Raw genomic sequence first — 27090 nt, 5'->3', positions numbered from 1 at the left:
TAAGGCTCATAGAAAGCTTTTTTCAAATTTTTATTGTTCTGGGGTATTAATGTTTTAATTCCATACTCCTATGGCATTACTTGCAGATTCACTGATAGCTCCTTCCCACTCCTTTGCCTTTTAAAATTGTTAATAGATTTCCTCCTATTCAAATCAGCTGTCAAGAGTGGAACCTTAGTATGTATGGCAGTCCAATTTGTGCCTTATTCTTGCCTTACATACCTCCCTTTACTCCTGGCGTTCAATTATGGCATTTGGAGAGGATTATTATGTTTGGGTATATGTCCCTCTAGCTTTTATTTAGTATTCTTCAATCATTTTTGCTACATGGGAAGGGGAACTTATTGTTACTAATGAATTGCGTTTGAATTGGGGTCTCAGTTCTTTGGACTTTCTGCATTGATGTTGAAATAATGAGGTTTCTAGAGGTTGGTTTTCTGGGTTAGCAAGTCACCCTTCAAGTTGCTAGTGGTAGTTCTCAATTCAGTAACATTTTATTTTGTATATTCCACCTCCAACTTGCTGAAGTGTATGCTAAAATATGGTAGAGAACATAAATGGCTATTATAGCAATAGTAGTAAAATTTTGAAATTAGGTTTCTTCTCATTTTCATAGTGAGATTATTCAGAACCTGGATAGCAAGATGAATAATAGCTTATGTGACCCATTTTAACAGATACATGTAAGCAGTCCCTGGGAAACATGGGTTTGACTAGATAACCTAGGGCTGACTTCAGCCCTTTTATTTAAACTATTGTACTCTATGTTGCAGAGAGATTATTAAGAGGGTGATGACATGGCTATTTTTCTATAAATAACAGCATCTCTGAACGTAGAGAGTGATCTTGAATTAAAGTATTCTTTTGGAGACTGATCCCAATGGAATAAATTTTGTAACTTTAGAGTCATTATCTCTTTTAATTTGAGAGAAACAAGTGTCATCATAATTATTTGTTTTTACATTCTTAGATGCTACATTTTTTTAAAGCAGTGTGCTTGACTTTCTTTGTATTAAATCCCTGTAACACTTAGTATGACACAAGTAAAATACTGAAAGTGATTTGGCTGAATTATGCCAGTTCCAAAAGTAAACTAAATATTCTTACCCATTAATCTCTTATTGGAATTAACAGCTTCTAAAATCTAATGTACTCTTCTTCCTGCCTTCAGGAAGGTGTATTTCACAAGTTTCTGCCAATACAGTTCTTGGTTTCAAAAAGCATGAAAAATAAGAATCTATTCTGCTGGCCTTTTTTTTCTTTTAATTTACAAGATTACAAGGTACAAAGAATAAAAGTAAGTTGAAAATACAGGTTGAGTGTTATGAAATTATGAATATATTCTGGGTGAAGCAATATTTTTTGTGTACTGCAGCAATTATAATCACATAGAGTAGATAATTTTAGTTCTTTCATTGCTAGGCCACCTTGGTACTTTTTGTGTATTTTTAAAATTTATGCTTATAATTATTAAAAATTTATATAGTTTAGACCAAGGGATGGTAAATTTTTTCTGTAAAGAGCCAGATAAATATTTTAGAGTTTGTCGCATATAACCTCTGTCACATATTGTTTTTTCCCTAGCAACCCTTTGCAAGTGTAAAAATATATATATTCTTAGCCCATGGGCCCCAGTTTACATAAATGGCTTTAGAATGTAGTTTGCGAAGTTAAGTTTGTACTAATCCTGCTGAAAAAATTGAGGGTTAGGAACCTAACTCTGAAAAACATAGAACCCTTTGAAATAATTTCCATGCAATATATGAAATATCAAAAAGTTATAAGATACTTTTTTTGAAAACAGTCTTATGAATGACCCAAGCTATATATTTTTTTATGATTTTGAAAGAGCTGAATTTCTGTTCACTGTTAGAATTGAAAATTGACTCAGAAATGATAAGCAAAATGACTAACTGGAAACATTTTATGAAATTAGGTTTCAAAGTTGCTTTTAAATGTTTTAAGTAAGAAAATTAATAGAAAATTAGTAAAATCTAAGGAAACCTATGGCAGTTATTATTATTATTTTTTTTTGTAAGGAACAGCCCTCAGCTAACATCTGATGCCAATCCTCCTCTTTTTTTGCTGAGGAAGATTGGCCCTGAGCTAACATCCATGCCCATCTCCCTCTACTTTATATGGGGCGCCGCCACAGCGTGGCTTGACAAGCGGTGCGTCAGTGCGCGCCCAGGATCCGAACCTGGGAACCCCCGGCCACCCAAGCGGAGGGCACACACTTAACCGCTTGTGCCACCGGGCTGGCCCCTGGCACTTACTTATTGTTGAAGTTATTTTTACATTTAATTCATTAAGATTACAAATTGAATCATTCCATTCCACAAATATTTTTTCTAGGATCTCTTATGTTCCAGAGAATTTTCTATATACTGAGATTACAAATAGTCATAAGACGTGATCCCGTTCCTCAGGGGTGCTTACAGTCTGATAGAGGGATGGAACAGATACTAAATAAGTAAGACAGTGTTTATGGATAGAAGTCTGTATATGGAAAGGTAGAATGAAAAAGGGAAGGTATGACATTGAGTTTTGATAAAGATGAGTTGATGTTCAAAAGCATAGGTAATCCAGAATGGTAAATACTTCAAAGATCATCCATATTTGAATTTGGACTCTTTTTATGCTTTGATTTGAACATCGGTATGTTTTATCAGTGAATTTATTTTATAGCAGAGCCTCATAATTGTTTTTAAATACTTGACTAAAGGAATAGCTTGGAGACTCTATACTCTTGCCCATCCTAAGACTGTTTAAAAGACAATTCTTTCAGATCAATTTGAAACAGAATTGTCCTTTCTTAAATCTTCCCTGAAGCAGTGACAGTGGTTAGATGGGTATGTTTCAAAGGACTAACCTATTAGAGTGAAAACAATAGGAATATTGTATAATTAGAAAGCCAGAAATGATCAAAGCAAATCATTTTAAATGACTGTTGTAGGTGCTATCAAATTTTCCGTGAGCAGACTATAGAATTCAATCTAAAAGATTAAAAAGATAAGAAGTCTGCTGGGGAAATTACCATAACTACTAATAAACCTTTGAAAATATTTAGTAGTTTAAAACTCAGGGTACGAATTAAACCTTCTATGTGGAATGCAAAACAAAAAGACCCTTATTTTTGGAAATGCCCAACTAAAGACTGTTAGTGAAATTGATAAAGTGTTGTAGTAAAAATATACAAAGATACTTTTCACTTCTCTTCATTTTGTGATTCTTAAAGCGAAGCGTATATGCATGAGTATGTATGTATTTTTATACGTTGGTTTGGAAGATTTCTTTTCAAGTTGACCAAAAATAATTATATCATTTTTTTAACAGTAATCTTTCCACAATAGTGTGACATGTTGAAATTAAAATTATTATGCATATGATGCATATGATGATGTGGTACGTTTTGATTCACAGATGTATTTTTTTGTATACAAGTAGCATTATTCACTTTTGGTGAATTATTAACTAAAATGTTTCATATACTTTTTTCCCTGTATTTTCTTTTTGGCAGGAAAACGTTCACACATCAGGCATTTATTGAGCACGTCAGACACTCTGCCAGCTGCTTTAAGAACATTATGTTAATCCTGATAATGTCCCTAAATTGCTTATTTTACAGATGAAGAAATAGAGAGTAAGAAAGTTTAAGAAACTTTTCAAGGCAGTAAAAACAGAATTATGGAATTTAAATCTAGGTCAGCTTGACACCAAAGCATTGCTCTTTTCATGATACTACTACTTTGCCGGACCCATGAATAAAGCACAGTATCTGTCCTCAAGGAGCTTTAAGTCTAGATGCATATGACAAATTCATTTGATATGGTGGAATTATTATTTATTATTTTTATAGCATTTAAAAATTGTTATACAACATAAAATTTACCATCTTAGCCATTTTTAAGTGTACAGTTAAATAGTGTTAAGTACATTCATGTTGTTGTACAACCAATCTCCAGGACTCTCTTCATCTTGCAAAACTGAAACTCTTTACTGATTAAACAGTAACTCGGCATTCTCCCCTCTCCCCAGCCCCAGGCAACCACCATTCTACTTTCTATCTCTGTGATTATGACTGTTCTAGATATCTCATATAAATGGAATCATAAAGTAGCTTATTTCATTTAACATAATGTCTTTAAGATTCATCCATGTTGTAGCATGTATCAGAATTTTATTCCTTTTTAAGGCTAGGTAATATTCCATTGTATGTTTATACCACATTTTGTTTATTCATCTGTCAATAGACACTTAGGTTGCTTACACCTTTTGGCTATTGTGAATAATGTTGCTTTGAATATTATGTACAAATATCTCTTTGAGATCTTGCTTTCAGTTCTTTTGGGCATATACCCAGAAATGGAATTGCTTGATCCTATGGTAATTCTGTTTTTTTTTTTTGAGGAACTACCGTACAGTTTTTCATAGCAGCTGTACCATTTTACATTGCCACCAACAGTGCACAGAAGTTCCAATTTCTTCACATCCTCCTCTGTGGTGGAATTGTTTTGAACAAGCAAATCCCAAGATATGTTCTGGCCTCAGTATACGTTGGAATTTTTTTTTCACTTTTTTATTTTTTATTTATTTTTTTCATTGAAGTGTAGTTGACATACAGTATTGTATTAGTTTCAGGTGTACAGCATAGTGATTTGAAATTTGTATACATTAAGAAATGATCACCATGGCAAATCTAGTAACTATCTGTCACCATACAAAGTTATTACAATATTGTTGACTGTATTCCCTATGCTGTACATTACATCCTCATGACTGACTTATTTTATAACTGGGAGTTTGTACCTCTTAATCCTTATGCTATTTCGCCCATCCACCCACCACCATCCCGTCTGGCGACCACCAGTTTGTTCTTTGTATCTATAAGTTTGTTTCTGTTTTGTTTAGTTTGTTCATTTGTTTTGTTTTTAGGTCCACATATAAGTGAAATTATACAGTATTTGCCTTTCTCTGTCTGACTCATTTCACTTAGCATAATACCCTCTAGATCCATCCATGTTGTTACAAATGGGAAGATTTAATTCTTTTTTATGGCTGAGTAATATTTCATAGCATATATATACCACATCTTCTTAATCCATTCATCCATTGATGGGCACTTGGATTGCTTCCATGTCTTGGCTGTTGTGCATAATGCTATTGTGCATATTGAACATGGGTGTGCATATATCTTTTCGAATTAGTGTTTTTATTTTCATTGGGTGAATACCCAGAAATGGAATTGCTGGATTGTATGGTAGCTCTATTTTTAATTTTTTGAAGAACCTCCATGCAGTTTTCCATGGTGGCTGCACCAGTTTACATTCCCACCAACAGTGTATGAGAGTTCCCTTTTCTCCACATCCTTGCCAACGCTTGTTATTTGTTGTCTTTTTGGTAATAGCCATTCTGAAAGGTGTGAGGTGATATCTCATTGTGGTTTTGATTTCCATTTCCCTGATGTTTAGTCATGCTGAGCATCTTTTCATGTGCCTGTTGGCCATCTGTGTGTCTTGTTCGGAAAAATGTCTGTTCAGGTCCTCTGCTCATTATTTATTGGATTGATTTTTTTAGATATTGAGTTGTATGAGTTCTTTATATATTTTGGATATTAACCCCTTATCACCAAATATATAATTTGCAAATATCTTCTCCAGTAAATTGCCTTTTTGTTTTGTTGGTTCTATCCTTTGCTGTGCGAAAGCTTTTTAGTTTGATGTAGTCCTATTTGTTTATTTTTGCTTTTGTTGCCTTTGCCTGAGGAGACAAATCCAAAAAAATATTGCTAAGAAGGACGTCAAGGAGCTGACTACCTATGTTTTCTTCTAGGAATTTTATGGTTTCAGGTCTTACATTTAAGTCTTTAATCCATTTTTTTTTTTTTGGAGGAAGATCAGCCCTGAGCTACCATCCATGCCAATCTTCCTCTTTTTGCTGGGGAAGACTGGCCCTGAGCTAACATCTGTGCCGATCTTCCTCCACTTTATGTGGGACGCCCCCACAGCATGGCCTGACAGGTGGTGCATTGGTGCGCTCCTGGGATCTGAACCCGGGCCAGCAGCGGAGCAGGTGCACTTAACCACTATGCCATGGGCCTGGCCCCACTTTAATCCATTTTGAGTTTATTTTTGTGTGTAGTATAAGAAAGTGGTCCAGTTTCATTCTTTTGCATGTAGCTGTCCAGTTTTCCCAAAACCTTTGAAGAGACTGTCTTTTCTCCATTGTATATTCTTGCCTCCTTTCTTGTGGATTAATGTGGGTTTATTTCTGGGCTTTCTCTTCTGTTCCATTGATCTATGTGTCTGTTTTTCTGCCAGCACCATGCAGTTTTAATTCTTTATAGTATAGTTTGAAATCAGGGAACGTGATACCTCCAGCTTTGTTCTTTTTCACGATTGCTTTGGCTATTTGGTGTCTTTTTTGGTTCCATACAAATTTTAGGATTCTTCGTTCTAGTTCTGTGAAAAATGCCATTGGAATTTTGATAGGGATTGCATTGAACCTGGATATTTTAACAATATTAATTCTTTCGTCCATGGGCATAGGCTATCTTTCCATTTATTTGTGTAATCTTCAATTTGTTTCATCAATGTCTTATGGTTTTCAAAGTACAGGTCTTTTACCTCCTTGGTTAAGTTTATTTTTACATATTTTTGATGCAATGGTAAATGGGACTGTTTTCTTAAATTCTCATTCTGATTGTTATTAGTGTATAGAAATACAACAGATTTCTGTATATTGGTTTTGTAGCCTATAGTTTTACTGAACTCATTTATTCTCATATTTTTTGATTGAGTCTTTAGGGTTTTCTATGTGTAGTATCATGTTATCTGCAAATAGTGACTGTTTTACTTCTTCTTTTCTGATTTGGATGTCATATATTTTTTTCTTGCCTAATTGCTGTGGCAAAGACTCCAATACCATGTTGAATGAAAGTGGCGAGAGTGGGCATCCTTGTCTTGTTTCTGATCTTAGAGGAAATGCTTTCAGCTCTTCACCGTTGAGTATGATATTAGCTGTGGGTTTGTCATATATGGCCTTTATTATGTTGAGATATGTTCCCTCTATACCCACTTTGTTGAGAGTTTTTATCATAAGTGGGTGTTGAATTTTGTCAAATGCTTTTTCTGCATCTATAGAGATGATCATGTGTTTTTTAATCCTTCATTTTGTTTATGTGGTTTATCACGTTGATTGATTTGCAGATGTTAAACCATCCTTGCATCCTTGGGATAAATCTCACTTGATTGTGGTATATGATCCTTTTAATGTATTGTTGAATTTGGTTTGGTAATATTTTGTTAATGATTTTTGCATCTGTGTTCATCAGGGATGTTGGCCTGTAATCTGGTTTTGGTATCAGAGTAATGCTGTTCTTGTAGAATGTGTTCCTTTCTCTTCACTTTTTTGAGATAATTTGAGAAGGATAGTTGTTAAGTATTATTTAATGTAAAGTAGAATTCACCTGTGAAGGCATCTGGCCCTGGAATTTTGTTTGTTGGCAGTTTTTGATTACTGATTCCATCTCATTACTAGTACTTGGTCTGTTCAGATTTTCTATTTCTTCTTGATTCAGTCTTGGAAGATTATATGTTTTTAGTTTTTATTTTTTAAATTAATTAATTAATTTTTGGTGAGGAAAATTGGCCCTGAGCTAACGTCTGTTGCCAATCCTCCTCTTTTTGTTTGAGGAAGATTGGCCCTGAGCTAACATCTGTGCCAGTCTTGCTCTATTTTTTGTACGTGGGTCGCTGTCACAGCGTGGCTTGAAGAGTGGTGTAGGTCCATGACCAGGATCTGAGCCCCCTAACCCAGGCAGCTGATGTGGAGCACGTGGCACTTTATCCACTATACCATTGGGCCAACCCCAGAGTGTATGCTTTTAAGAATTCATCCATTTCTTCTTAGTTATCCAATTAGTTGGTGTATAATTGTTTTATCCATTCAGCCACCCTCTGTCTTTTGATTGGAGCATTTAGTCCATTTACATTTTATTGCCATTTTGGTAAGTGTTTTCTGGTTGTTTTTGTAGTTCTCTGTTTCTTCTTCTTCTCTTGCTCTCATCCCTTGTGATTTAATTACTTTCTTTGGTGGTATGTTTGTATTCCTTTCTCTTCATTTTTTTGTGTATCTGTTATAGGTTTTTGGTATGTGGTTAGCATGAGCTTCATATATAACAACCTGTGTGTATAGCAGTCTAATATAAGTTTATGGTCACTGAAGTTCTAAAAGCACTACATTTTCACTCCCCCCACCATGTTTTCTGTTTTGATGTCTTATTTTACATCTTGTTATTTTATGTATCCTTTAATTATTGTAGATACAGATGATTTTACTACTTTTGTCTTTTAACCTTCAAACTAGCTAAATAGATGGTTGATCCACTACCTTTACTGTATGTTTGGCATTACCAGTGAGAGTTTTTCTTTCACAATTTTCTTATTTCTAGTTATGGCCTTTTCTTTTCTCTTCAAAGAAGTCCCTTTAACATTTTTTGTAGGGCTGGTTTAGTGGTGATGAACTCCTTTAGCTTTTGCTTGTCAGGGAAACTCTTTATCTCTGCTTCAATTCTGAGTGATAACCTTGCTGGGTAGAGTATTCTTAGTTGTAAGCTTTTTCCTTTCAGCGCTTTGAATATATCGAGCCAGTCCCATTTTACCTGTAAGGTTTCTGCTGAAAAATCAGTTATAGTCTTATGGGACTGGGAAGTCCTTTGTGCATATCTAGTTGTTTTTCTCTTGCTGCTTTAAAGATTCTTTATATTTAACTTTTGACATTTTAATTATACTGTATCTTGGTGTGGGTCTCTTTGGTTTCATCTTATTTGAGACTCTCTGTGCTTCCTGGACTTGGTTGTCTGTTTACTTTGCCATGTTGGGGAAATTTTCAGCCATTATTTCTTCAAATAAATGTTCTGTCCATTTCTCTCTCTCCTCCTTTTGAAACCTCTATAATGAAAATGTTTAGTATGCTCGATGTTGTTAATGTTGTCTCAGAGATCCTTTATGCTATCCTTTGCTTTTTTATTTTTTTTTTCCCACTGTTCTGATGGGTGATTTCCACTACCCTCTCTTCCAGGTTGCTGATCCATTCTTCTGTATCATCTAATCTGCTGTTGATTCCCTCTAGTGTATTTTTCATTTCAGTTATTGTATTCTTCACCTCTGATGGTTTTTTTTGTTTTTTCTGTCTCTTTCTTGAGGCTCTTACTGTGTTCATCCATTCTTCTTCTGAGTTTGGTGAGCACCTTTATGACTATTTTTTGTTGTTGTTGAGGAAGACTGGCCCTGAGCTAACATCTGTCCCAGTCATCCTCTACTTTTTGTATATGGGATGCTGCCACAGCATGGCTTGACAAGCAGTGTGTAGGTCACCTGGGATCTGAACCCACGAACGCCAGGCTGCTGAAGAGGAGTGTGTGAACTTAACCACTATGCCACTGGGCCGTCCCCATCATGACCATTATTTTGAACTCTTAATTTGGAGCATTGCTTATCTGAGGTTTTGTCTTGTTCTTTCATTGGGACCTGTTCCTCAGTCTCCTCATTTTGCCTAATTCTCTGTGTTTGTTTCTGTGTATTAGGAAGAGCAGCTGTGTCTCCCAGTCTTAAAGGGGTGAACTTATGTAGAAGGTGTCCTGTGGGGCCTAGTAGCACAATATACCCTGGTCAGCCAGAGCCAGGTGTGTCCCCTCTTGTAGGCTGCATTTGTCCTCTTATTGTGCCTGGGTCATGGTGGCTGTGGGTGTGCTGTTGTACAGGTCTGGACCCTCCATGGTGGGAACCACTTTGGAGGGGCTCCTGTGCTGACCAGGGCTGCCCACTGGATGAGGAGGAATGGGACCTGCTTTGGGCAGGTACTTGTGCTGGCTAGGGTCGCCTGCCTGGTGGGACAGGCAAGAACTGCTTTGGAGGGTCTCCAGTGCCATTGGGCTTTCATTTTATCTTCTGCATCTTTCATAGCGACAAAGCTGCAACACTTATAATTTATGTTCAGAGGGATAGCTCTTATGACACTGAAATATCCCTGATTGTTAAAGGAATATGACATTATGTTCTCTATACTGTGGTTATTAAATTAGTAGTTGATTTTTCAGAAAGCAGAATTAAAGGAGAAAAACATAACTGCTCAATCTTAAGTTAATTAAAACCAAAATTAATTAGGTAGCCCTATTGGTCATATGTTTTGTTTAACAGAAATTTGATTCTACTTGATTATTTTTCCTGGGTTATTTACCTGCATGTAATTGACAGTTTCATGACTACCAAATGAGAACAAAGACATGAGTTTAAAAGTAAAGATATATCCTAAAAGTATTAAACTGTAAAATTTTTCTCTACAAAGTCTGTTTTAGGGGAAATTTTAAATCACTGGCACTTTTGTCCAGTAGTAATATTGATTGTATTAATTATCTATTGTTGCATAACGAATTACCATAAACTTAGCAGCTTAAAGGAAGATACGTTTATTATTTCACAGTTCCTACACATCAGGTGTCCAGGCATTCCTCAACTAGATCTTCTCCTTAGGGTCTCACAGAGGTGTAATCAGAGTTTCAGCTATCCTACATTCTTATCTGGAGGCCTGACCAGGGAAGAATCTGCTTCTAAACTCCCTCAGATTCTTGGCAAAATTACGTTCCTTGTGGTTATAGGACTGAGGACACTGCTTCTTGCTGCATGTTAACTGGAGGCTGCTCTCAGCTCCTAGAGGCTGCCTTGCTATGTGGGCTTCCACAACATGACCACTTACTTCAATCAAGCCAGCAAAGATAGTCTCTAAGTTCTTATATAACATAACATAGAAGTGAAATCCCATCACCTTTGCAATATTCTATTGATTGGAAGTAAGACAGAGGTCCTGTCCACACTCAGGGGGATGAAGATTATACAGTGGCATGAGCACCAAGAGGTGAGGATGTTGGGGGCCCGTCTTAAAGTGTGTCTGCCACATTTATCAATTGGGAGGTTTCTTTCTTTGTTTCAATTTGTCATGGGCTTAATTCAATATATAGACATAGATGTTTATTCTAGGCAAGTGTGGACCCACTTTTAAGTTTAGATCTAATTTGCTGCAGTTATTTAAATGAAGTGTAAAAAATTGAAGTAGTCTTCTTTCCAAATCTTTCAGTGAGTAACCTGTAAACATGAAGCTTCTTTGAGAGAGAATATTTTCTTTAAATGTGAACTTCTTAAACATTTTTAACATTAGGTACTATATAAATATAGTGCTTTGTTTACTAGGTGAACTTTGGGGATCCTGGAGACTACTTGAAAGTTAATAATAGTATCAAATTTGTTGTGAAGACTGATGTATGTTTTGTTAATCATTTACTTCGCCCATATTTCTTCTCACTCACTTTGTACCTTATTCTTCCTTACTTGGTTACCTCTCTACTTCCTTCTTCAGTATATCTTTTAGCACCAAGGCATGAGCTCTGTTAATTAGTCTTGAGTTTAACACTGAGGAACAGGTGTATGCTTAATACAGTTATCATGGCCAGATAACCATTTTACAAAACTATATGTCCTTATATATTCATTTTTCCTCACCACCTCCAATTCTAAGGATCTGAATGAAAAATATTTTTTTCTCAGTTCAGTTTTCCATGATAAGCTGCTTTTGTCATTAATAGTGAGAAAATGATAGGTTTGAGATGACCCATGTGATTTTCTGAGATCAGGTGAGTATAGCTACTCAGTTTATTATTTCTGTTTGCCTAGAATCTTTTGAAGTGTGATCTATTTAAATATTTTCTAAGAAAATAAAAATAATTTTAAAGAATTATTCACTAGGCTCTAATATGAGAGTCTGTTCACTTGGGTTTTGGAGTATCTGAATAAATTATTACTACCTTTATAACTGTCAATAAGCTTTCCAGAGTCTTCTGTAAGAAATTGTTTCTTTCCTATTTGACGCTTAATTGAGGGAAACATGTCTGTTTGTCTTTGCAAATTACAAATTTTGTATTTTAAATAAAGGTTTGTTGTCCTAGAGAATTCTGAAAATATTTTTGATTTTATACAGGTGAAAATGACTTCAATTTAGTAAATATCAGTGAAAACTGAGATACTTCCTCTATGGGAATTAATATTTTTATATTTAAAACCTGATACCTTGTTGAAGGTAGATTAAGGGGGAGTAATGGAGTGTTCTGTTTTTAAAGGCCATTTCTGTAGACTGAAATGATTTGTATAATATAGTGATCTCTTTGACTCATTCAGATTTATTTTATTTCTCATTCCTTCAGACCCACAGCTTCATGATAAATTAGTCATAATATGGTGCAAATAGGAAGTAACCAGTAACTAAGGCAACAAAGGAAAGCAGTATTACCTTTTCTTATCAATATTTCTGAGAGTCATTTTGTAATAAAATTTCAGTTATCAGGATTCTGTCTTAATATTGGTTTTTGGACTATTTTGCTGAATGTGCCTCTTCCTATATTTTAATAATAAACCCATCACAGTTTTTTTTTCATCCTCCATAGTCTGTGTGTGCTTTTGAGGTAAGATGGTAGATGATGGTGCTATTTATTGAAATTGGGAACCCTGGGAGAAAGCAGATTTGTGTGTGTGTGGTGGTGGGGGATCACTAATTCCTTTTTGTCTTGGTTATTTTTGAGAGACATGTGAGATAAGCAAGTGGAAATGTCAAGTAGGCAGTTGGATATATGGATCAAGAGCTCAGAAGAGTAGTCTCTGAGTAAATGTGAGTCATGTCAATAAATGAGCTGTCTGGGGGAAGAATGTGGAGTGAGATAAGAACGTGACCCAAGTTCATTTCCTGAGGATCTATGGTGTTTCAAGGATACTGAAAAAGAGCAAAGAAATTGGAGTGAAAGAGAATGAAAGTGTGATATCACAGAAGCCAAAGACTCAAATAGGAGAGAGTAGTCAACAGTGACATGCTGCAGCAAGAGCAAGTAAGATAAGGACTGATGTGTCTGTTAGCAAAATAGTCATCATTGGTGACTTTTATTTGATTCTCATTGAGTTTTTTAGAAGAAAGATGCTAGTCAAATAAATAATGCTGGGTAATTGTTAATAAGTTTAAAAATTTACATATAGTAAAACTCTTTTTCATGTATGGTTTTGAGGTTAGACAAATGCGTAGAGTTGTGTTACCACTGCTGCAATCGAGATACAGAATAGTTCCATCGCCCCCCCAAAATTCCTATTGTTGCCTCTTTGTAGTGCACCTCTACCCATAGGCCTAACCTTTGGCAACTGCTAATCCGTTCTCCATACCTTTTCCAGAATGTCATATAAATGGGATCATGCAATATGTAGCCTTTTGAGACTATCTTTTTTCCATTTATGATAATGTATTTGAGAGTTATCCATGATGTTGAGTATATAAATGGATCATTCCTTTTCATTGCTGAGTAGTAGTTCTGTTCTTCTACCTCCTTCCCCTGGAAGCTAATGATATACATTCTTTCTCTTATAGGTTTGCACTTTTCAGAATGTCATATACATGTAGTCGTACAATATTTAGCCTTTTGGGTCTGGCCTATTTCAGTTAACAAAACCCATTTGAGATTTATCCATGTTGTTAAAAGTAACAATAGTCCTTTCCTTTTTATTGATGAGTAGTAGTCTGTTCTTTCTCCACTTACCAGTTGAGGGGATATCTGGAATTTTTCCAGGTTTAACAATTATGAACAAAGTTGCTATACACGTTTATGTATAGATTTTTTTGTTTTTGGTCTGTTTTATTTTATTTTAATTTTTTGTTTACTACAATAACATTGGTTTATAACATTGTATAAATTTCAGGTGTACATCATTATACTTCTATTTCTGCATGGATTACATCATGTTCTCATGTTCACCACCCAAATACTAATTACACTCCATCACCACACACGTGTGCCTAATTATCCCTTTCGCCCTCCTCCCTACCCCCTTCCCCTCTGGTAACTACCAATCCAATCTCTGTCCCTATGTGTTAGTTTGTTGTTGTTATTATCTACTACTTAATGAGTGAGATCATATGGTGTTTGACCTTCTCCCTCTGACTTATTTCACTCTGTATAATACCCTCAATGTCCATCCATGTTGTCACAAATGGCTGGATTTCATTGTTTCTTATGGCTGAGTAGTATTCCATTGTTAAACCCAGCAGTGGAATAGCTGGACTGTATGGTAGTTCTCTCCTTAGTTTTTTGAGGAATCTCCATAATGTTTCCCTAGTGGCTGCACCAGTTTGCACTCCCGCCAGCAGTCAATGAGAGTTCCCTTCTCTCCACATCCTCTCCAACACTTGTTGTTTCCTGTGTTGTTAATTATGGCCATTCTGACGGGCGAGAGGTAATATCTCATTGTAGTTTTGATTTGCATTTCCCTGATAGTTAATGATTTTGAACATCTTTTCATGTGCCTGTTGGCCATCTGTATATCTTCTTTGGAGAAATGTCTGTTCAGGTCTTTTGTTCATTTTTTAATTGGGTTGTTAGTTTTTTTGTTGTTGAGGTGCTTGAGTTCTTTATATATTTTGGAGATTAACCCCTTATCAGATACATGGTTTGCAAATATCTTCTCCCAGTTCTTAGGTTGTCTTTTCATTTTGTTGATGGTTTCCTTTTCTGTGCAGAAGCTTTTTAGTTTGATGTAGTCCCATTTGTTTATTTTTTCTGTTGTTTCTCTTGCCTGGTCAGACATGATGCTTGAAAATATGTTGCTAAGACCGATGTCAAAGAGCGTATTGCCTATGTTTTCTTCTAGCAGTTTCATAGTTTCAGGCCTTCCATGCAAGTCTTTAATCCATTTTGAGTTAATTTTTGTGTATGGTGTAAAGGAATGGTCTACTTTCATTCTTTTGCATGTGGCTGTCCAGTTTTCCCGACACCATTTGTTGAAGAGACTTTCCTCTTCCCATTGTATGTTCTTGGCTCTTTTGTCAAAGATTAGCTGTCCATAGATGTGTGGGTTTATTTCTGGGCTTTTGATTCTATTCCATTGATCAGTGTCTGTTTTTGTACCAGTATCATTCTGTTTTGGTTAATATAGCTTTGTAGTATATTTTGAAATCAGGGAGTGTGATACCTCCAGCTTTGTTCTTTTTTCTCAGTATTCCTTTAGCTATTTGGGGTCTTTTGTTGATCCATATAAATTTTAGGATTCTTTGTTCTATTTCTGTGAAAAATGTCGTTGGAACTTTGATAGGGATTGCATTGAATCTATAGATGGCTTTAGGAAGTATGGACATCTTAACTATGTTAATTCTTCCAATCCAAGAGCACGAAATATCTTTCCATTTCTTTGTGTCTTCTTCAATTTCTTTCAGCAATATTTTATAGTTTTCAGTGGACAGATCTTTCACCTCTTTGGTTAAGTGTATTCCTAGGTATTTTATTCTTTTTGTTGCAATTGTAAATGGGATTGTATTCTTAGTTTCTTTTTCTGCTACTTCGTTGTTACTGTACAGAAATGCAGCTGATTTTTGTATGTTGATGTTGTATCCTGCAACTTTACTGTATTCGTTTATTATTTCTAAAAGTTTTTTTGGTGGATTCTTTAGGGTTTTGTATATATAAAATCATATCATCTGCAAATAGTGACAGTTTCACTTTTTCCTTTCCAATTTGGATCCCTTTTATTTCTTTTTCTTGCCTGATTGCTCTGGCTAGGACTTCCAGTACTATATTAAATAGGAGTGGTGACAGTGGGCATCCTTGTCTGGTTCCTGTTCTTAGAGGGATAAATTTCAGTTTTTCACTATTGAGGATGATATTTGCTGTGGCTTTGTCATATATGGCCTTTATTATGTTGAGGTACTTTAAATCTATGCCCATTTTATTCAGAGTTTTTCTCGTAAATGGATGCTGTATCTTGTCAAATGCTTTCTCTGCATCTGTTGAGATGATCATGGGATTCTTATTCTTCATTTTATTAATGTGGTGTATCACGTTGATTGATTTGTGAATGTTGAACCATCCCTGCATCCCTGGAATAAATTCCACTTGATCATGCTGTATAATCTTTTTAATGTATTGTTGTATGTGATTTGCTAGTACTTTGTTGAGAATTTTTGCATGGATGTTCATCAGTGATATTGGCCTGTAGTTTTCTTTTTTTAAGTTGTCCTTGTCTGGTTTTGGTATCAGGGTAATTTTGGCTTCATGGAATGAATTAGGGAGCTTCCTCCCCACCTCAATTTTTTGGAAGAGTTTGAGAAGGATAAGTATTAAGCCTTCTTTGAATGTTTGGTAGAATTCACCAGGGAAGCCGTCTCGTCCTGGACTTTTATTTTTGGGGAGGTTTATGATTACTATTTCTATCTCCTTACTGATGATTGGTCTATTCAAATTCTCTTCTTCATCCAGTTTTGGAAGATTGTGTGATTCTAAGAATTTATCCATTTCTTCTAGATTGTCCAATTTGTTGGCATGTAGTTTTTCATAGTATTCTCTTATAATCTTTTGTATTTCTGAGGTGTCTGTTTAATTTCTCCTCTTTCATTTCTGATCTTACTTATTTGTGCCTTCTCTTTCTTTTTCTTAGTGAGTCTAGCTAAAGGTTTGTCAATTTTGTTTATCTTTTCAAAGAACCAGCTCTTGGTTTTATTAATTTTTTCTATTGATTTTTAGTCTCTATTTGATTTATTTCTGTTCTGATTTTTATTATTTCCCGTTTTCTACTGATTTTGGACTTTGTTCTTCTTTTTCTGGTTCCTTTAGCTGCATTGTTAGATTGTTCATTTGAGATTTTCTTGTTTGTTGAGATAGGCCTCTATTGCTACAAACTTCCGTCTTAGAACCACTTTTGCTGTATCCCATAAATTCTGGCGTTTTGTATTTTAATTTTAATTTGTCTCCAGGTATTTTTTGATTTATCCTTTGATTTCTTCATTGACTCAATCGTTGTTCAGTAACATTTTGTTTAATCTCTACATATTTGTGGCTTTTCTGATTTTCTTCCTATAGTTGATTTCTAGTTTCGTACCGTGGTGGTCAGAAAAGATGCTTGGTATTATTACAATCTTCTTAAATTTATGTAGACTTGTTTTGTGGCCTAATAAGTGATCAATCCTAGAGAATGTTCCATGTGCATTTGAAAAGAACGTGTATTCTTTTGTTTGGATGGAATAGTCTATATATCTCCTAGGTCCATCTGTTCTAGTGTGTCATTTAAGGCCAGTGTTTCCTTATTGATCTATCCGTTGGTGTAAGTGGAGTGTTAAAGTCCCCTACTATTATTTTGTTACTGTCTATTTCTCTTTTTATGTCTGTTAATATTTACTTTATATATTGAGGTGCTCCTATGTTGGGTGCATAGATATTTACAAGTGTTATAACCTCTTGTTGGATTGTTCCCTTGATCATTATGTAATGCCCTTCTTTGTCTCTTTTTACAGTTTTTGTTTTAAAGTCTATTTTGTCTTATATGAGTATTGCTACCCCAGCTTTATTTTCATTGCCATTTGCGTGGAGTATCTTTTTCCATCCCTTCACTTTCAGTTTGTGAGTGTCTTTAGGTCTGAAGTGTGTTTCTTGTATGCAGCATATATATGGGTCTTGTTGTTTTATGCAATCAGCCACCCTATGCCTTTTAATTGGAGCATTTAGTCCATTGACGTTTAGAGTAGCTATTGATAAGTGTCTACTTAACTGCCATTAAAAAATTTTTTTTCTCAGTGTTTTCTTAGTCCTTCTCTGTTCCTTTCTTCTTCTGTTGCTCTGTTCCCTTGTTGTTTGATGGCTTTCTATAGTATTACATATGGGTTCCTTTCTCTTAGTTTTTTGTGTATTTATTGTAGGTTTCTGGTTTGTGATTACCATGGGGTCCATATACAGAGTTGGTGGTCTCTTTAGTTTGACCTCTGTCTGAAAGCTCTAGTCTTTGACTCCCCTCCTCCCAGATTTCATGTTTTTGATATCATATCTAACCTCTTTTTTGTGCATTTGTATCCATTACCCTCTTATCATGGAAATAGATAATTTTTCCTATTTGTGGTCTTCTCTTTTCCCCTTAGATAAGTCCTTTTAGCATTTCTTGTAGTACTGGTTTCTTGGTGACAAACTCCTTTAATTTTTGGTTGTCTGGGAAACTTTTCATCTCTCCTTCCATTTTGAATGATAACCTTGCCAGGTAGAGTATTCATCGCTGTAAGTTTTTTCCTTTTACAACTTTAAATGTATCGTGCTACTCTCTTCTAGCCTGTAAGGTTTCTGCTGAGAAGTCAGCTGTTAGCCTTATGGGGTTTCCTTTGTATGTAACTTGTCTTTCTCTTGCGGCTTTTAGGAATCTCTCTTTATCTTTAATCCTGGACATTTAATTATGATGTGTCTTGGTGTGGGCCTCTTTGGGTTTATCTTGTTTGGTGCTCTCTGTGCTTCCTGTACCTGGATGTCTGTTTCTTTCCTTAGGCTGGGGAAGTTTTCATCTATTATTTCATCAAATAGATTCTCTGCCACTTTGTCTTGCTCTTCTCCTTCTCGGACACCTATAACACGGATGTTAGTGCGCTTGATGTTGTTCCAGAGGTCCCTTAGACTGTCCTCACTCTTTTTAATTCTTTTTTCTTTTACCTGTTCAGCTTGGGTGATTTCTCCTAGTCTTTCGTCCAGCTCGCAGATCATTCTTCTGTATCCTCTACACTGCTTTTGAGTCCCTCTAGTGAATTTTTCATTTCCAGTATTGTATTCTTCATTTCTGATTGGTTCTTTTTTATATCTTCCATTTCTTTGTTGACGTTCTCTCTGAGTTCATCCATTCTTCTCCCCAGATCAGTGAGCATCCTTAACACTCTTTGTTTGAACTCTCTGTCAGGTAGGTTGCTCATTTCTGCTTCACTTAGTTCCTTTTCTGGGGTTTTGTCCTGTTCCCTTACTTGGAATGCATTCCTTTGCCTCTTTCTCTGTGCTTTTGTCTATGTATTAGGTAGGTCAGCTACGTCTCCTGCTCTTGGAGAGGTGACCTTATATAAGTGATGACTTATGAGGCTCGCAGTGTGCTTTCCTAAGTTCTGAATGTTGCAGGAGTGACCCCTATGTGGGCTTCGTGTTTCTTTCTGTTGTGGTGTGGTTGTTCTCCCTGTAGGTGCCCAGGGAGGCTGAGTTATGCTCCTGGTGAACTCTTGTAATGCTCAGCTGCTTGTAGATGTTGTGGGCCCTTCAGTCTCTTTATTAGGTGTGGGGTGCCCCAGCACAGTTGGCTGCAAGTTCTAATACTACATTTGTGTTGCAGTATTTCTTTTAAGTGAGTAGGCCCCCAGCATGGCAGGTTGTTAGGCTCAGGGGCTTACAATTGGTATAAGCCTCCAGCCTTTAGGTCTCTTCTCAGCTTCTGAGGATTGCAGCTGTGTGGGACTGGCCTGAGGCACAGGAGCACCCAATTGTTTCAGGCTTTGGAAGGTGGGGCCAACCCCCTATGCGGGTCTTTGAGAAGCACAAGTCTTCTGCAGCTGACAAGCCCTGCTATCCACAGGTCCACACACACAGTCAACACAGTCCTGCCCCGTGTGCGCACCCTGAACTCCTGAAGCAGAGCCAATCTCTCCATGGTCGAAGCCCCACACACTCCACCACAGCCCCACACTCTTCACCTGCTCCTTGTGCATGCCCTGCCCCACTGAAGTAGGCCCACTTGCCAGGCTGCTGAGAATCCCGTCACCAGTCTGTGCAGACCCACAAGTTGCCTGAGGGCTTGTTGTTGGGTGGGGCCAATCCCTAGGGTGGTCTGCCTGCCCTGGCTAAGCTGGATTAAATCGGTGCTCTAGTGGTTGGGGCAGACCCTGGGCTAGCAGGCCCCAGGGAGAACTCCAATGGTGTCTGCCAGTGTCTGTGTCAGCATGCCAATACCAGGCCACAACAATGGCCGCCGCCAATGTCCCAGTCCCTGGAAAGGTCTCACCTCTCACTGAGATGCACTCAGAGCCTATGAGGTGAGTCTCTTTTCAGCAAAGCACTGTGCACCTTTCTGTCTGGTGATTTTGGTTGCTTTCTGAACCGGGTTTATTTGTGTGTGGGCCCTTTAAGAGCCAGTTTTAATTTGTGAGCCAGCTTTTCTGGGGCTACTCCCCAATGTTTTAGTAGCAGTCAAAGTCAGATATTATGCCACTCGTGTTGATTGTGCTGGGTCAACAGAATGCCTACAGCGGATGCACTCGCTGGCTCAGGGCCCCGCTCCTCCAGGGAGGGTTGCGTACCTTTGAGCTGCTCCCAGGTGGCCGTGAAGCTGGCGGCTTGTGAAGGTGGCAGTTTTTTCTCTCCAGAGGGAGTTTGTGCCTCTTCCACCTCAATTGGGATTGTCGTTTGTTGCAGGAGTTTCTCCTATCCAGTTTTCAGTTCTCTCTCAGGGGTAATTTTTCCATGAGTAATTGTAAATTGGCTGTGTCCGTGGGAGGAGGTGAGTTCAGAGTCTCCTTTCGCTGCCATCTTGACTTCTCCATGCTATGTGTGGATTTTTGTGTTAACGTAAATTTTCATTTATCACAGGTAGATATTTTTCCACTGTTTTCTGACCTCTATGATATCTCATGAGTAATCAGCAGTTATTTAATTTGATGTTTATGTAATGTGTTGTTTTTCTCTCACTGCTTTCAAGACTCCCCCCTCTTTTTTTTTGGTTTAGAGTACTTTAAGATACCTCTTGGGTTGCTTTTTAAAATTTTATCCTTTTTGAGGTTCACTGAATTTCTTGAAACTGTAAATTTATATCTTTCACCAAATTTGGGAAATTCTCAGCCATTTTTTTAGAACAGTTTTATTGAAACATAATTCACATACCATATAATTCACCCCTTTAAAACGTACAACCTGGGGGCTGGCCTGGTGGTGTAGTGTTAAGTTTGCACAGTCTTCTTCAGCTGCCTGGGGTTCACAGGTTCAGATCCTGGACACGGACCTACGCAGTGCTCATCAGGCTGTGCTGTAGCACGTGTCCCACATATAAAAAATGGAGGAAGATGGGCATGGATGTTAGCCCAGGGCCAATCTTCCTCAGCAAAAAGATGAAGATTGGCAGCAGATGTTAGCTCAGGGCTAATCTTCCTCACCAAAAAAAAAAAGTATAACCTAATGGTTTTTAGTATATTCATAGGTATGGACAGCCTTCACCACAGTCAATTTTCGAATGTTTTTATCACATCAAAATGAAACGTTTTACCCTTTAGCTATCTAAGCAACGACTAATTTACTTTTTGTCTCTATGTATTTTCCTTTTCTCAACGTTTTGTCTGAATAGAATTGCCATTATTTAAGTAATTTTTTCTGTACCTCTCACTTTCTTTTTCTGGGAAGTTGATATGGATTTTATGTCTTTTGATATTGCTCCACATGTCTCTGAGGCTCTGTTTATTTGCTTTTAATCACTTTTACTCTCTTTTTTATATTGCTCTATCTTCAAGTTTACATGTTCTCTGCGCTCGCCATTCTTTATTGAGTTCATACAGTATTTTAAGAAAAGGACATATTTTTATTTTTACTTCTAAAATTATTTACATTTTTTTTCATAATTTCTATTTTTCTGGTGATAACTTTTTATCATTCCATTTAAGTCTGTTCATTTTTACCCACGAGAGTGTGGTTATAATAGCTGCTTAAATTCCTTGTGAGATATTTCAACATTGGTGTTACCCTGGAATTGATAGCTGTTGATTTTGATTGTTTATTTCAGCAGACAGTCTGCCTGGTTAGGTTTAGACTTCCAAGTTCTATCTCACCATCTCTGGATGGTGGTTTCACTGTTAATTATGTTTTCAGAGTGTTTGCATCAGCACCCCGCATGTGCTGCTCAGTGCATGTGCTGACTCAGTGGTTAGTCTGAGGCTTGAACAGTGGTTAATATTGGCATTTAGTTTTCAAAGCCTTTTGTTAGGCTGTTTTGATTCTATTCCACACACAAGCAGTTTGTTGTTGAGACCAGGACTTGTGTCTGTTCATGCACAGAATTAGGGGATCTCCTTCTTCCATTTGGCCTTTTCCATGGGATTCTCCCATTCCCATGGGCTCTTTATCCTGGTTCCTCTGATCAGAAATATGACTTTCTCTCAGAGTGTTGGCCATTCATGGTGTCACACAGCTTTGCGCTATTGTGGCTGCCCTTGGGGTGAAGTGAAGGAGAGAGTGAAAAAAAATAAGAGATTACCACTACACTTTTCTTATCATATGAGCCTCTATTCCTGGTTTCTCTGACCAGAGAGATAGGTTTTTCTTTTGTTTGAGGCTTGCCTTGGAGCAGGACTGGGAGTCAAAACATTTAAAAAGTGGGAAAAACAGAAAACTTGGGGTTCTCCTTGTGCTCACCAGCTCAAAAGTGCATCTTTTCCTGGTCCTCGATCCAGAAAGTGGGACTTTTCTTGGAAATTTGTTCATGCTCACTGTGGAGTTCTATGACTCAGTCACTCCTTGGGTCAAAGTCAGGACATAAAGGTGGAAAATGAACCCAGGAAACTCAAGACAGTACTGTTATTCTCATTTTGATCTCTCTCCTTAATCTGCTTGCTATTTAATTTTAGGAGTCCTCAGGTAGTTTATTGTTGTATTTTGTCCAAAGTTTTTAGTTTAATCAGAGGAGAAATAGACTTATTCCATCTTGGCTGTCACCAGAAGCTCTATTTAATTTACTTTTGTCTTCTTCTTCCTCTTCCTTTTCCTCCTCTTGTTCCTTTTCCTCCTCTTCTTCTTCTTCCTCCTCCTCTTCTTCCTCTCTCTCCTTCCTCCTCCCTGTCTCGAGGCTTCTCATCCTTGTCCTTTCTAAGCCTTTCTCTTCTCCCTCCCCCTCCCCCTTTCCCTCCTCCACCTCCTCCATTTCTAAATAGGCAGTGGTAAAATTTTTTTTTCCAGACCATCTTGCTGTTGCTTAATTTTCAAACATCTTAGATCAATGGTTGGCAGACTTTTTCTGTAAAGGACCCGATAGTAAATATTTTAGGCTTTGCAGGCATAGGGTCTCTGTCAACTGCTCAACTCTGCTGTTGCGTGAGATGAGAGCCATAGATAATATGAAAACAAATGAATGTGTCTGTGTTCCAGTAAAATTTTATTTATAAAAACAGATAGCAGGCCAGATTTGGCTCATGGGCCATAGCTTGCAGACCCTTGATCTAAGTCCTCTACACTTACTCTTTCCTGAAGCAGTGCTTGAAGAGTATTATTACCCACTGAGCTTTGTATGTTGAAATAATTTACTTTCCATGGCCACTAATATTTTTCTCTTACAGTTTATTCTTTCTTCTGTAGAGTAACTCAAAATTTAACTGAACTGAATGAAAGGAAATGAATTCACAATAGTGCAATTATATAAAACTCTTCCCATCCGAATTTGCTTTGAATATATCCCCACAATAGATTTCTCCTGTGGCATTTTTTCCCCTGCTCATAAATATTTGGTTGGAGACAGTCTTAATGAAATTACACAGGTCATATGTTCAGTATATATTCGCCCATCATAGCAAAGTTCTAAACAATATAAAATGAAACATGCAGCTCTGAAATTCAAAGATTCTCAAGGACAATCTGGAAACCGTATTAATAATGTTCCTTTTCTAAGTACCTTCTATGTGTCCTTTGTCCTTTTTTGTTTCAGTAAGTGTGGATCTTGTTGATTGTGAAGGAAATACCTAGGGTTATATTTTTCTCAGTTATTACTCTTATTCTAGTACTTTTGAACTTCAGTTTTTGAACAATATTTTTCAGGTGAATGGTCTTAAAATGGTTGATGAGCCAATGGAAGAAGGAGAAGCAGATTCTTGCCAAGTAAGTACTTGTGTTATCTTTTTAAGCTACATTTTTAGAATGTAAGGAAAGAGAATAATGAGAAAGGAGAAAATCTTCTGTCAATTAAAGAAATTTATTCAGGTAAGTTAATAATAAGCAAATCCAATTATTAATAATAAAATCAACTGTCTCTGCAGATAGTGATGATGTAACAATAATCTCAGTTTTGATTAACAAGATGAGAGAAAAAATGACATTTTAGCTTTTGCAATTAACTTAATACTAATAACTTATATGTTAACTTTGAGTATAATTAAATGTAAACTTCTATCAAAATCATCTAGAGCTTTATATACAGATCATATGGATGAAGATGCATAGTAATATTTATGTTGCTAGTTTATACAAGATAAAGAGTGTAAGGAAATACAAAAGGCAGTGGGGAAGGGTGTTTTTCAATATTAGTAAAGCTACAGGGAAATGCCATGCCCTACACACCATAGGAAGAAGAAAAAAACACATGCATGTATGTGTACATGTGTAGCCAACATAAATGCATAGACCTATACATAGGGTTATTGTCAAATATTTACCTTTCTAATTTTAATAAAAGATGAATCAGGAAGTACAATTTTAATGGAAAGATAGTAAAACTATACAGTGCTAGATACTATATGATTTATATTAGACAGTCACCTTCAGTGGCTAGAAAGGGGAGTCTGAAGTTTTTCAGAATAAGGGAGCTAGAATCACTTCCAAGGATTTGATTTAGTTTGTGGCCTGAGTTATCTGGACTTAAAACAGTGTACTTTTTCTGTGCAGTGGTTCATCTTCTGTCGATTAAATGATATGGGTGATAAGAAACATTAACCATGTAAGTTTATCATCCTTTTAATGTTTTCATATATAGGATTTTTTTTGGTTGTAGTTGCCTATTCCAATGTGATGCTAGCAGCAGTGTGTTTTTTTTATGCTTGGCTTTTTTTTTTTAAATAATGGAGGGTTGCAGAGACTGCTCTATGATGCATAGATTCTTTAAACAGTGTTCCTTAACTTTGAACTTTAGGTATTGCCTATGTGGCCTGATGCTGTTTTGTGATTGACTGATATAGACAGCCAATCCAGTCCATCTCAGTTATTGTAGCTTTAGACTTTCATGGTCATTTGGTCTCTTGACTTCAGTTAAAACAAGCAAAATTAAATAAAATGCTTCCCATACACCATATATATCTAGCATACAATTAGCAAAGCTGACTTATAGTTAGTATAATTTTAATATGTCTAGATTTGTTATGAGGCATTGTTGCATTTCTCAAGACAGTCTTCACATTTGGTGAGTATTAAGTAACAGGCCACTGATAAAAGATATCTCATATCACATTTCACTACCTAGTCCCCGCCTTCTCCCAACAATGTCCAGGTTAGAAAAAATATGTTATGATTCTTCTTTAGTAGATGACTGACGTGAGATAATTTTTTATGCTGTCAAAATAAGCATAGATGTCTTATATTTGCTAGTTTATGATACATTTATATTTACTTTTAAAGTTTGTATGAAATGGTTGTTATTTCCTGAAATAAAATACATCACATTTTTAATGCTACCAATATTTTAGAAATTTCAAAAGAAGATTCACTTAACAATTATATATTTTGTTGATTCCATTAGCACAAGGTCAGCAATAGGTTTAGTCTCTAAATTGATTCATATTTTTATTACCCAGAAATGTAAATGTCACACTTAACTGAAAATGTACCTTGAAAGAAACAAAACTGATTTCCTGAGTTTTTAAGCCCTAAGTTTTTAATTTTAGAAACCATTCTTGACATATGTCTCTCTTAAGAATCCTTTTAAAAATACTCTTTCACAAGTGTGTTTTACTTAAACTTGTGTGTAGCCTTAAGTAGGGACTATTTTAAGCTGGAGGGCCTGCTTCATGTATGGTGGATTTTTCCTTCCTATATTTGTCTTTCCATTCTGATGGACATTTATCCTCGTTGTGCTTCAATATTTTTCTTCCCTTGCAAACTTGGTGCTTATCTCTGCTTTTTAATCGTTTACCTTTTTTTTTAAATTTGGAGCCCTTGTACTACAGATATGCAAAACTCTTAGATAAACCGTTATTGTTCAACAAAATATTGATGTGCAACCACTGTAAGGCGGAATTGTATGCTACACTAGAGGGATGCAGAGATAAATAGTATAAATAAGTTCAATAACTTGAGTTTTTATTGATGTTTTGTGGTTTTCAAAATTCTAAGTTTACTCATAACTGAGATCTGAAATTGATAGGGCGGGTTTTATTCCCATTTTATAGATGAGGGAACTAAAAGTGCTAAACCCTAGTAAGTAGAATAAACCAACCCAAGTGGGAACTAGTTTGCCACCCTTCTTTGACAGTTATCAATACAAATTGATACAATTTTGCAAGTTTAAATATTCTGCAATTCCTTTCTAATGTGTACATCATTTGGTGTGTTTAGTTAACCCTAGTGGTGTTTTGACATTTATATTATTATTACTGTTAGCCTTCTTGCAAAGTATGCTGATAGGTGGCTTGGTTTTCAGTCACCCTGGATTATTCACTGCATGCGAAGGGTACATCAAGCTGCTTTTCCAGATCTCTGCATGTACATTTTAACAAATCCACAACTAAATTTTTCTTGGAATTTCAGGGTGATCAAATTTGCCTGTCTACCCACAAATAAAGCAAATGTTTGAACAGATGGATGTTGCGTTATTACATAAAAAACAAAAACTTAGGCTTTAAAAATCCCTCTTCTTTTGTTTTGACCTGTTTTCTAGAGATAGCTATGCTTAGTTCCACAGTCCTATGAAGCTGCGATAATAGTTATATAGTACGGTTTCCTAATAGATTGTTATCAGCTCTTGCTCTTTCTGAGTAACAGGTGATTTCTTCCTCCTAATCAAATCAGTTGTCAAATGAATTGAGCAGTGGTATATTTGGCAGTTCGTTTTGTACTTTTTCAGTATGTTTTTCCAGTGTTACAGCATTGTTGACCCCTGAATTAAAAAGATGATCACAGATTGTAGTGGTCAGAGCATACTATTTTGGTTGTGGTTGAACCTTCATAGTTTTTCTGTTTATCAACAATTACTATGACGTTCCAAAAAAAAAACACCTCTAACTCATAATCATTCTTGCCTCAGATTTGCTGTTTGATGTTGGAAAGAGTAGTGGTCCCTATTTCAAAGTTTGGTGAAACTAACTAGAATAGAGTACAGTTGTTTCCTAGCTCTGAACACTTTTAAAAAAACTGATGTCATTATGACCCATGTTTGTAATGATGATCTTCAACGTGGCAGAAACTGAAGTGCCTTCTTAAACATAAAGATACTGTATTGTGTTCCCTGTAGAATGATAGACTTGGAGAGGACCTTAAAGACCTATCTAACATAA

General features: G+C 36.4%; 1 protein-coding gene across 5 annotated transcripts in view; it reads left to right on the top strand.

Moving 5' to 3' along the window:
* The window catches only part of RPS6KA6 (ribosomal protein S6 kinase A6), a 154946-nt gene that overhangs the window by 22725 nt on the left and 105131 nt on the right, over nt 1-27090 (top strand). For all 5 annotated transcript variants that reach the window (XM_058536261.1, XM_058536259.1, XM_058536260.1 and 2 more), the window contains exon 2: nt 23648-23707. In XM_058536261.1, coding sequence (XP_058392244.1) covers nt 23648-23707 — 60 coding nt within the window. The remainder of the gene's footprint in view (nt 1-23647; nt 23708-27090) is intronic.

This window comes from Diceros bicornis, chromosome X, assembly GCF_020826845.1.
Source record: "Diceros bicornis minor isolate mBicDic1 chromosome X, mDicBic1.mat.cur, whole genome shotgun sequence".
NCBI classification, from domain to species: Eukaryota; Metazoa; Chordata; class Mammalia; order Perissodactyla; family Rhinocerotidae; genus Diceros; species Diceros bicornis.
This window is presented reverse-complemented; position numbering and strand designations above follow the sequence as displayed.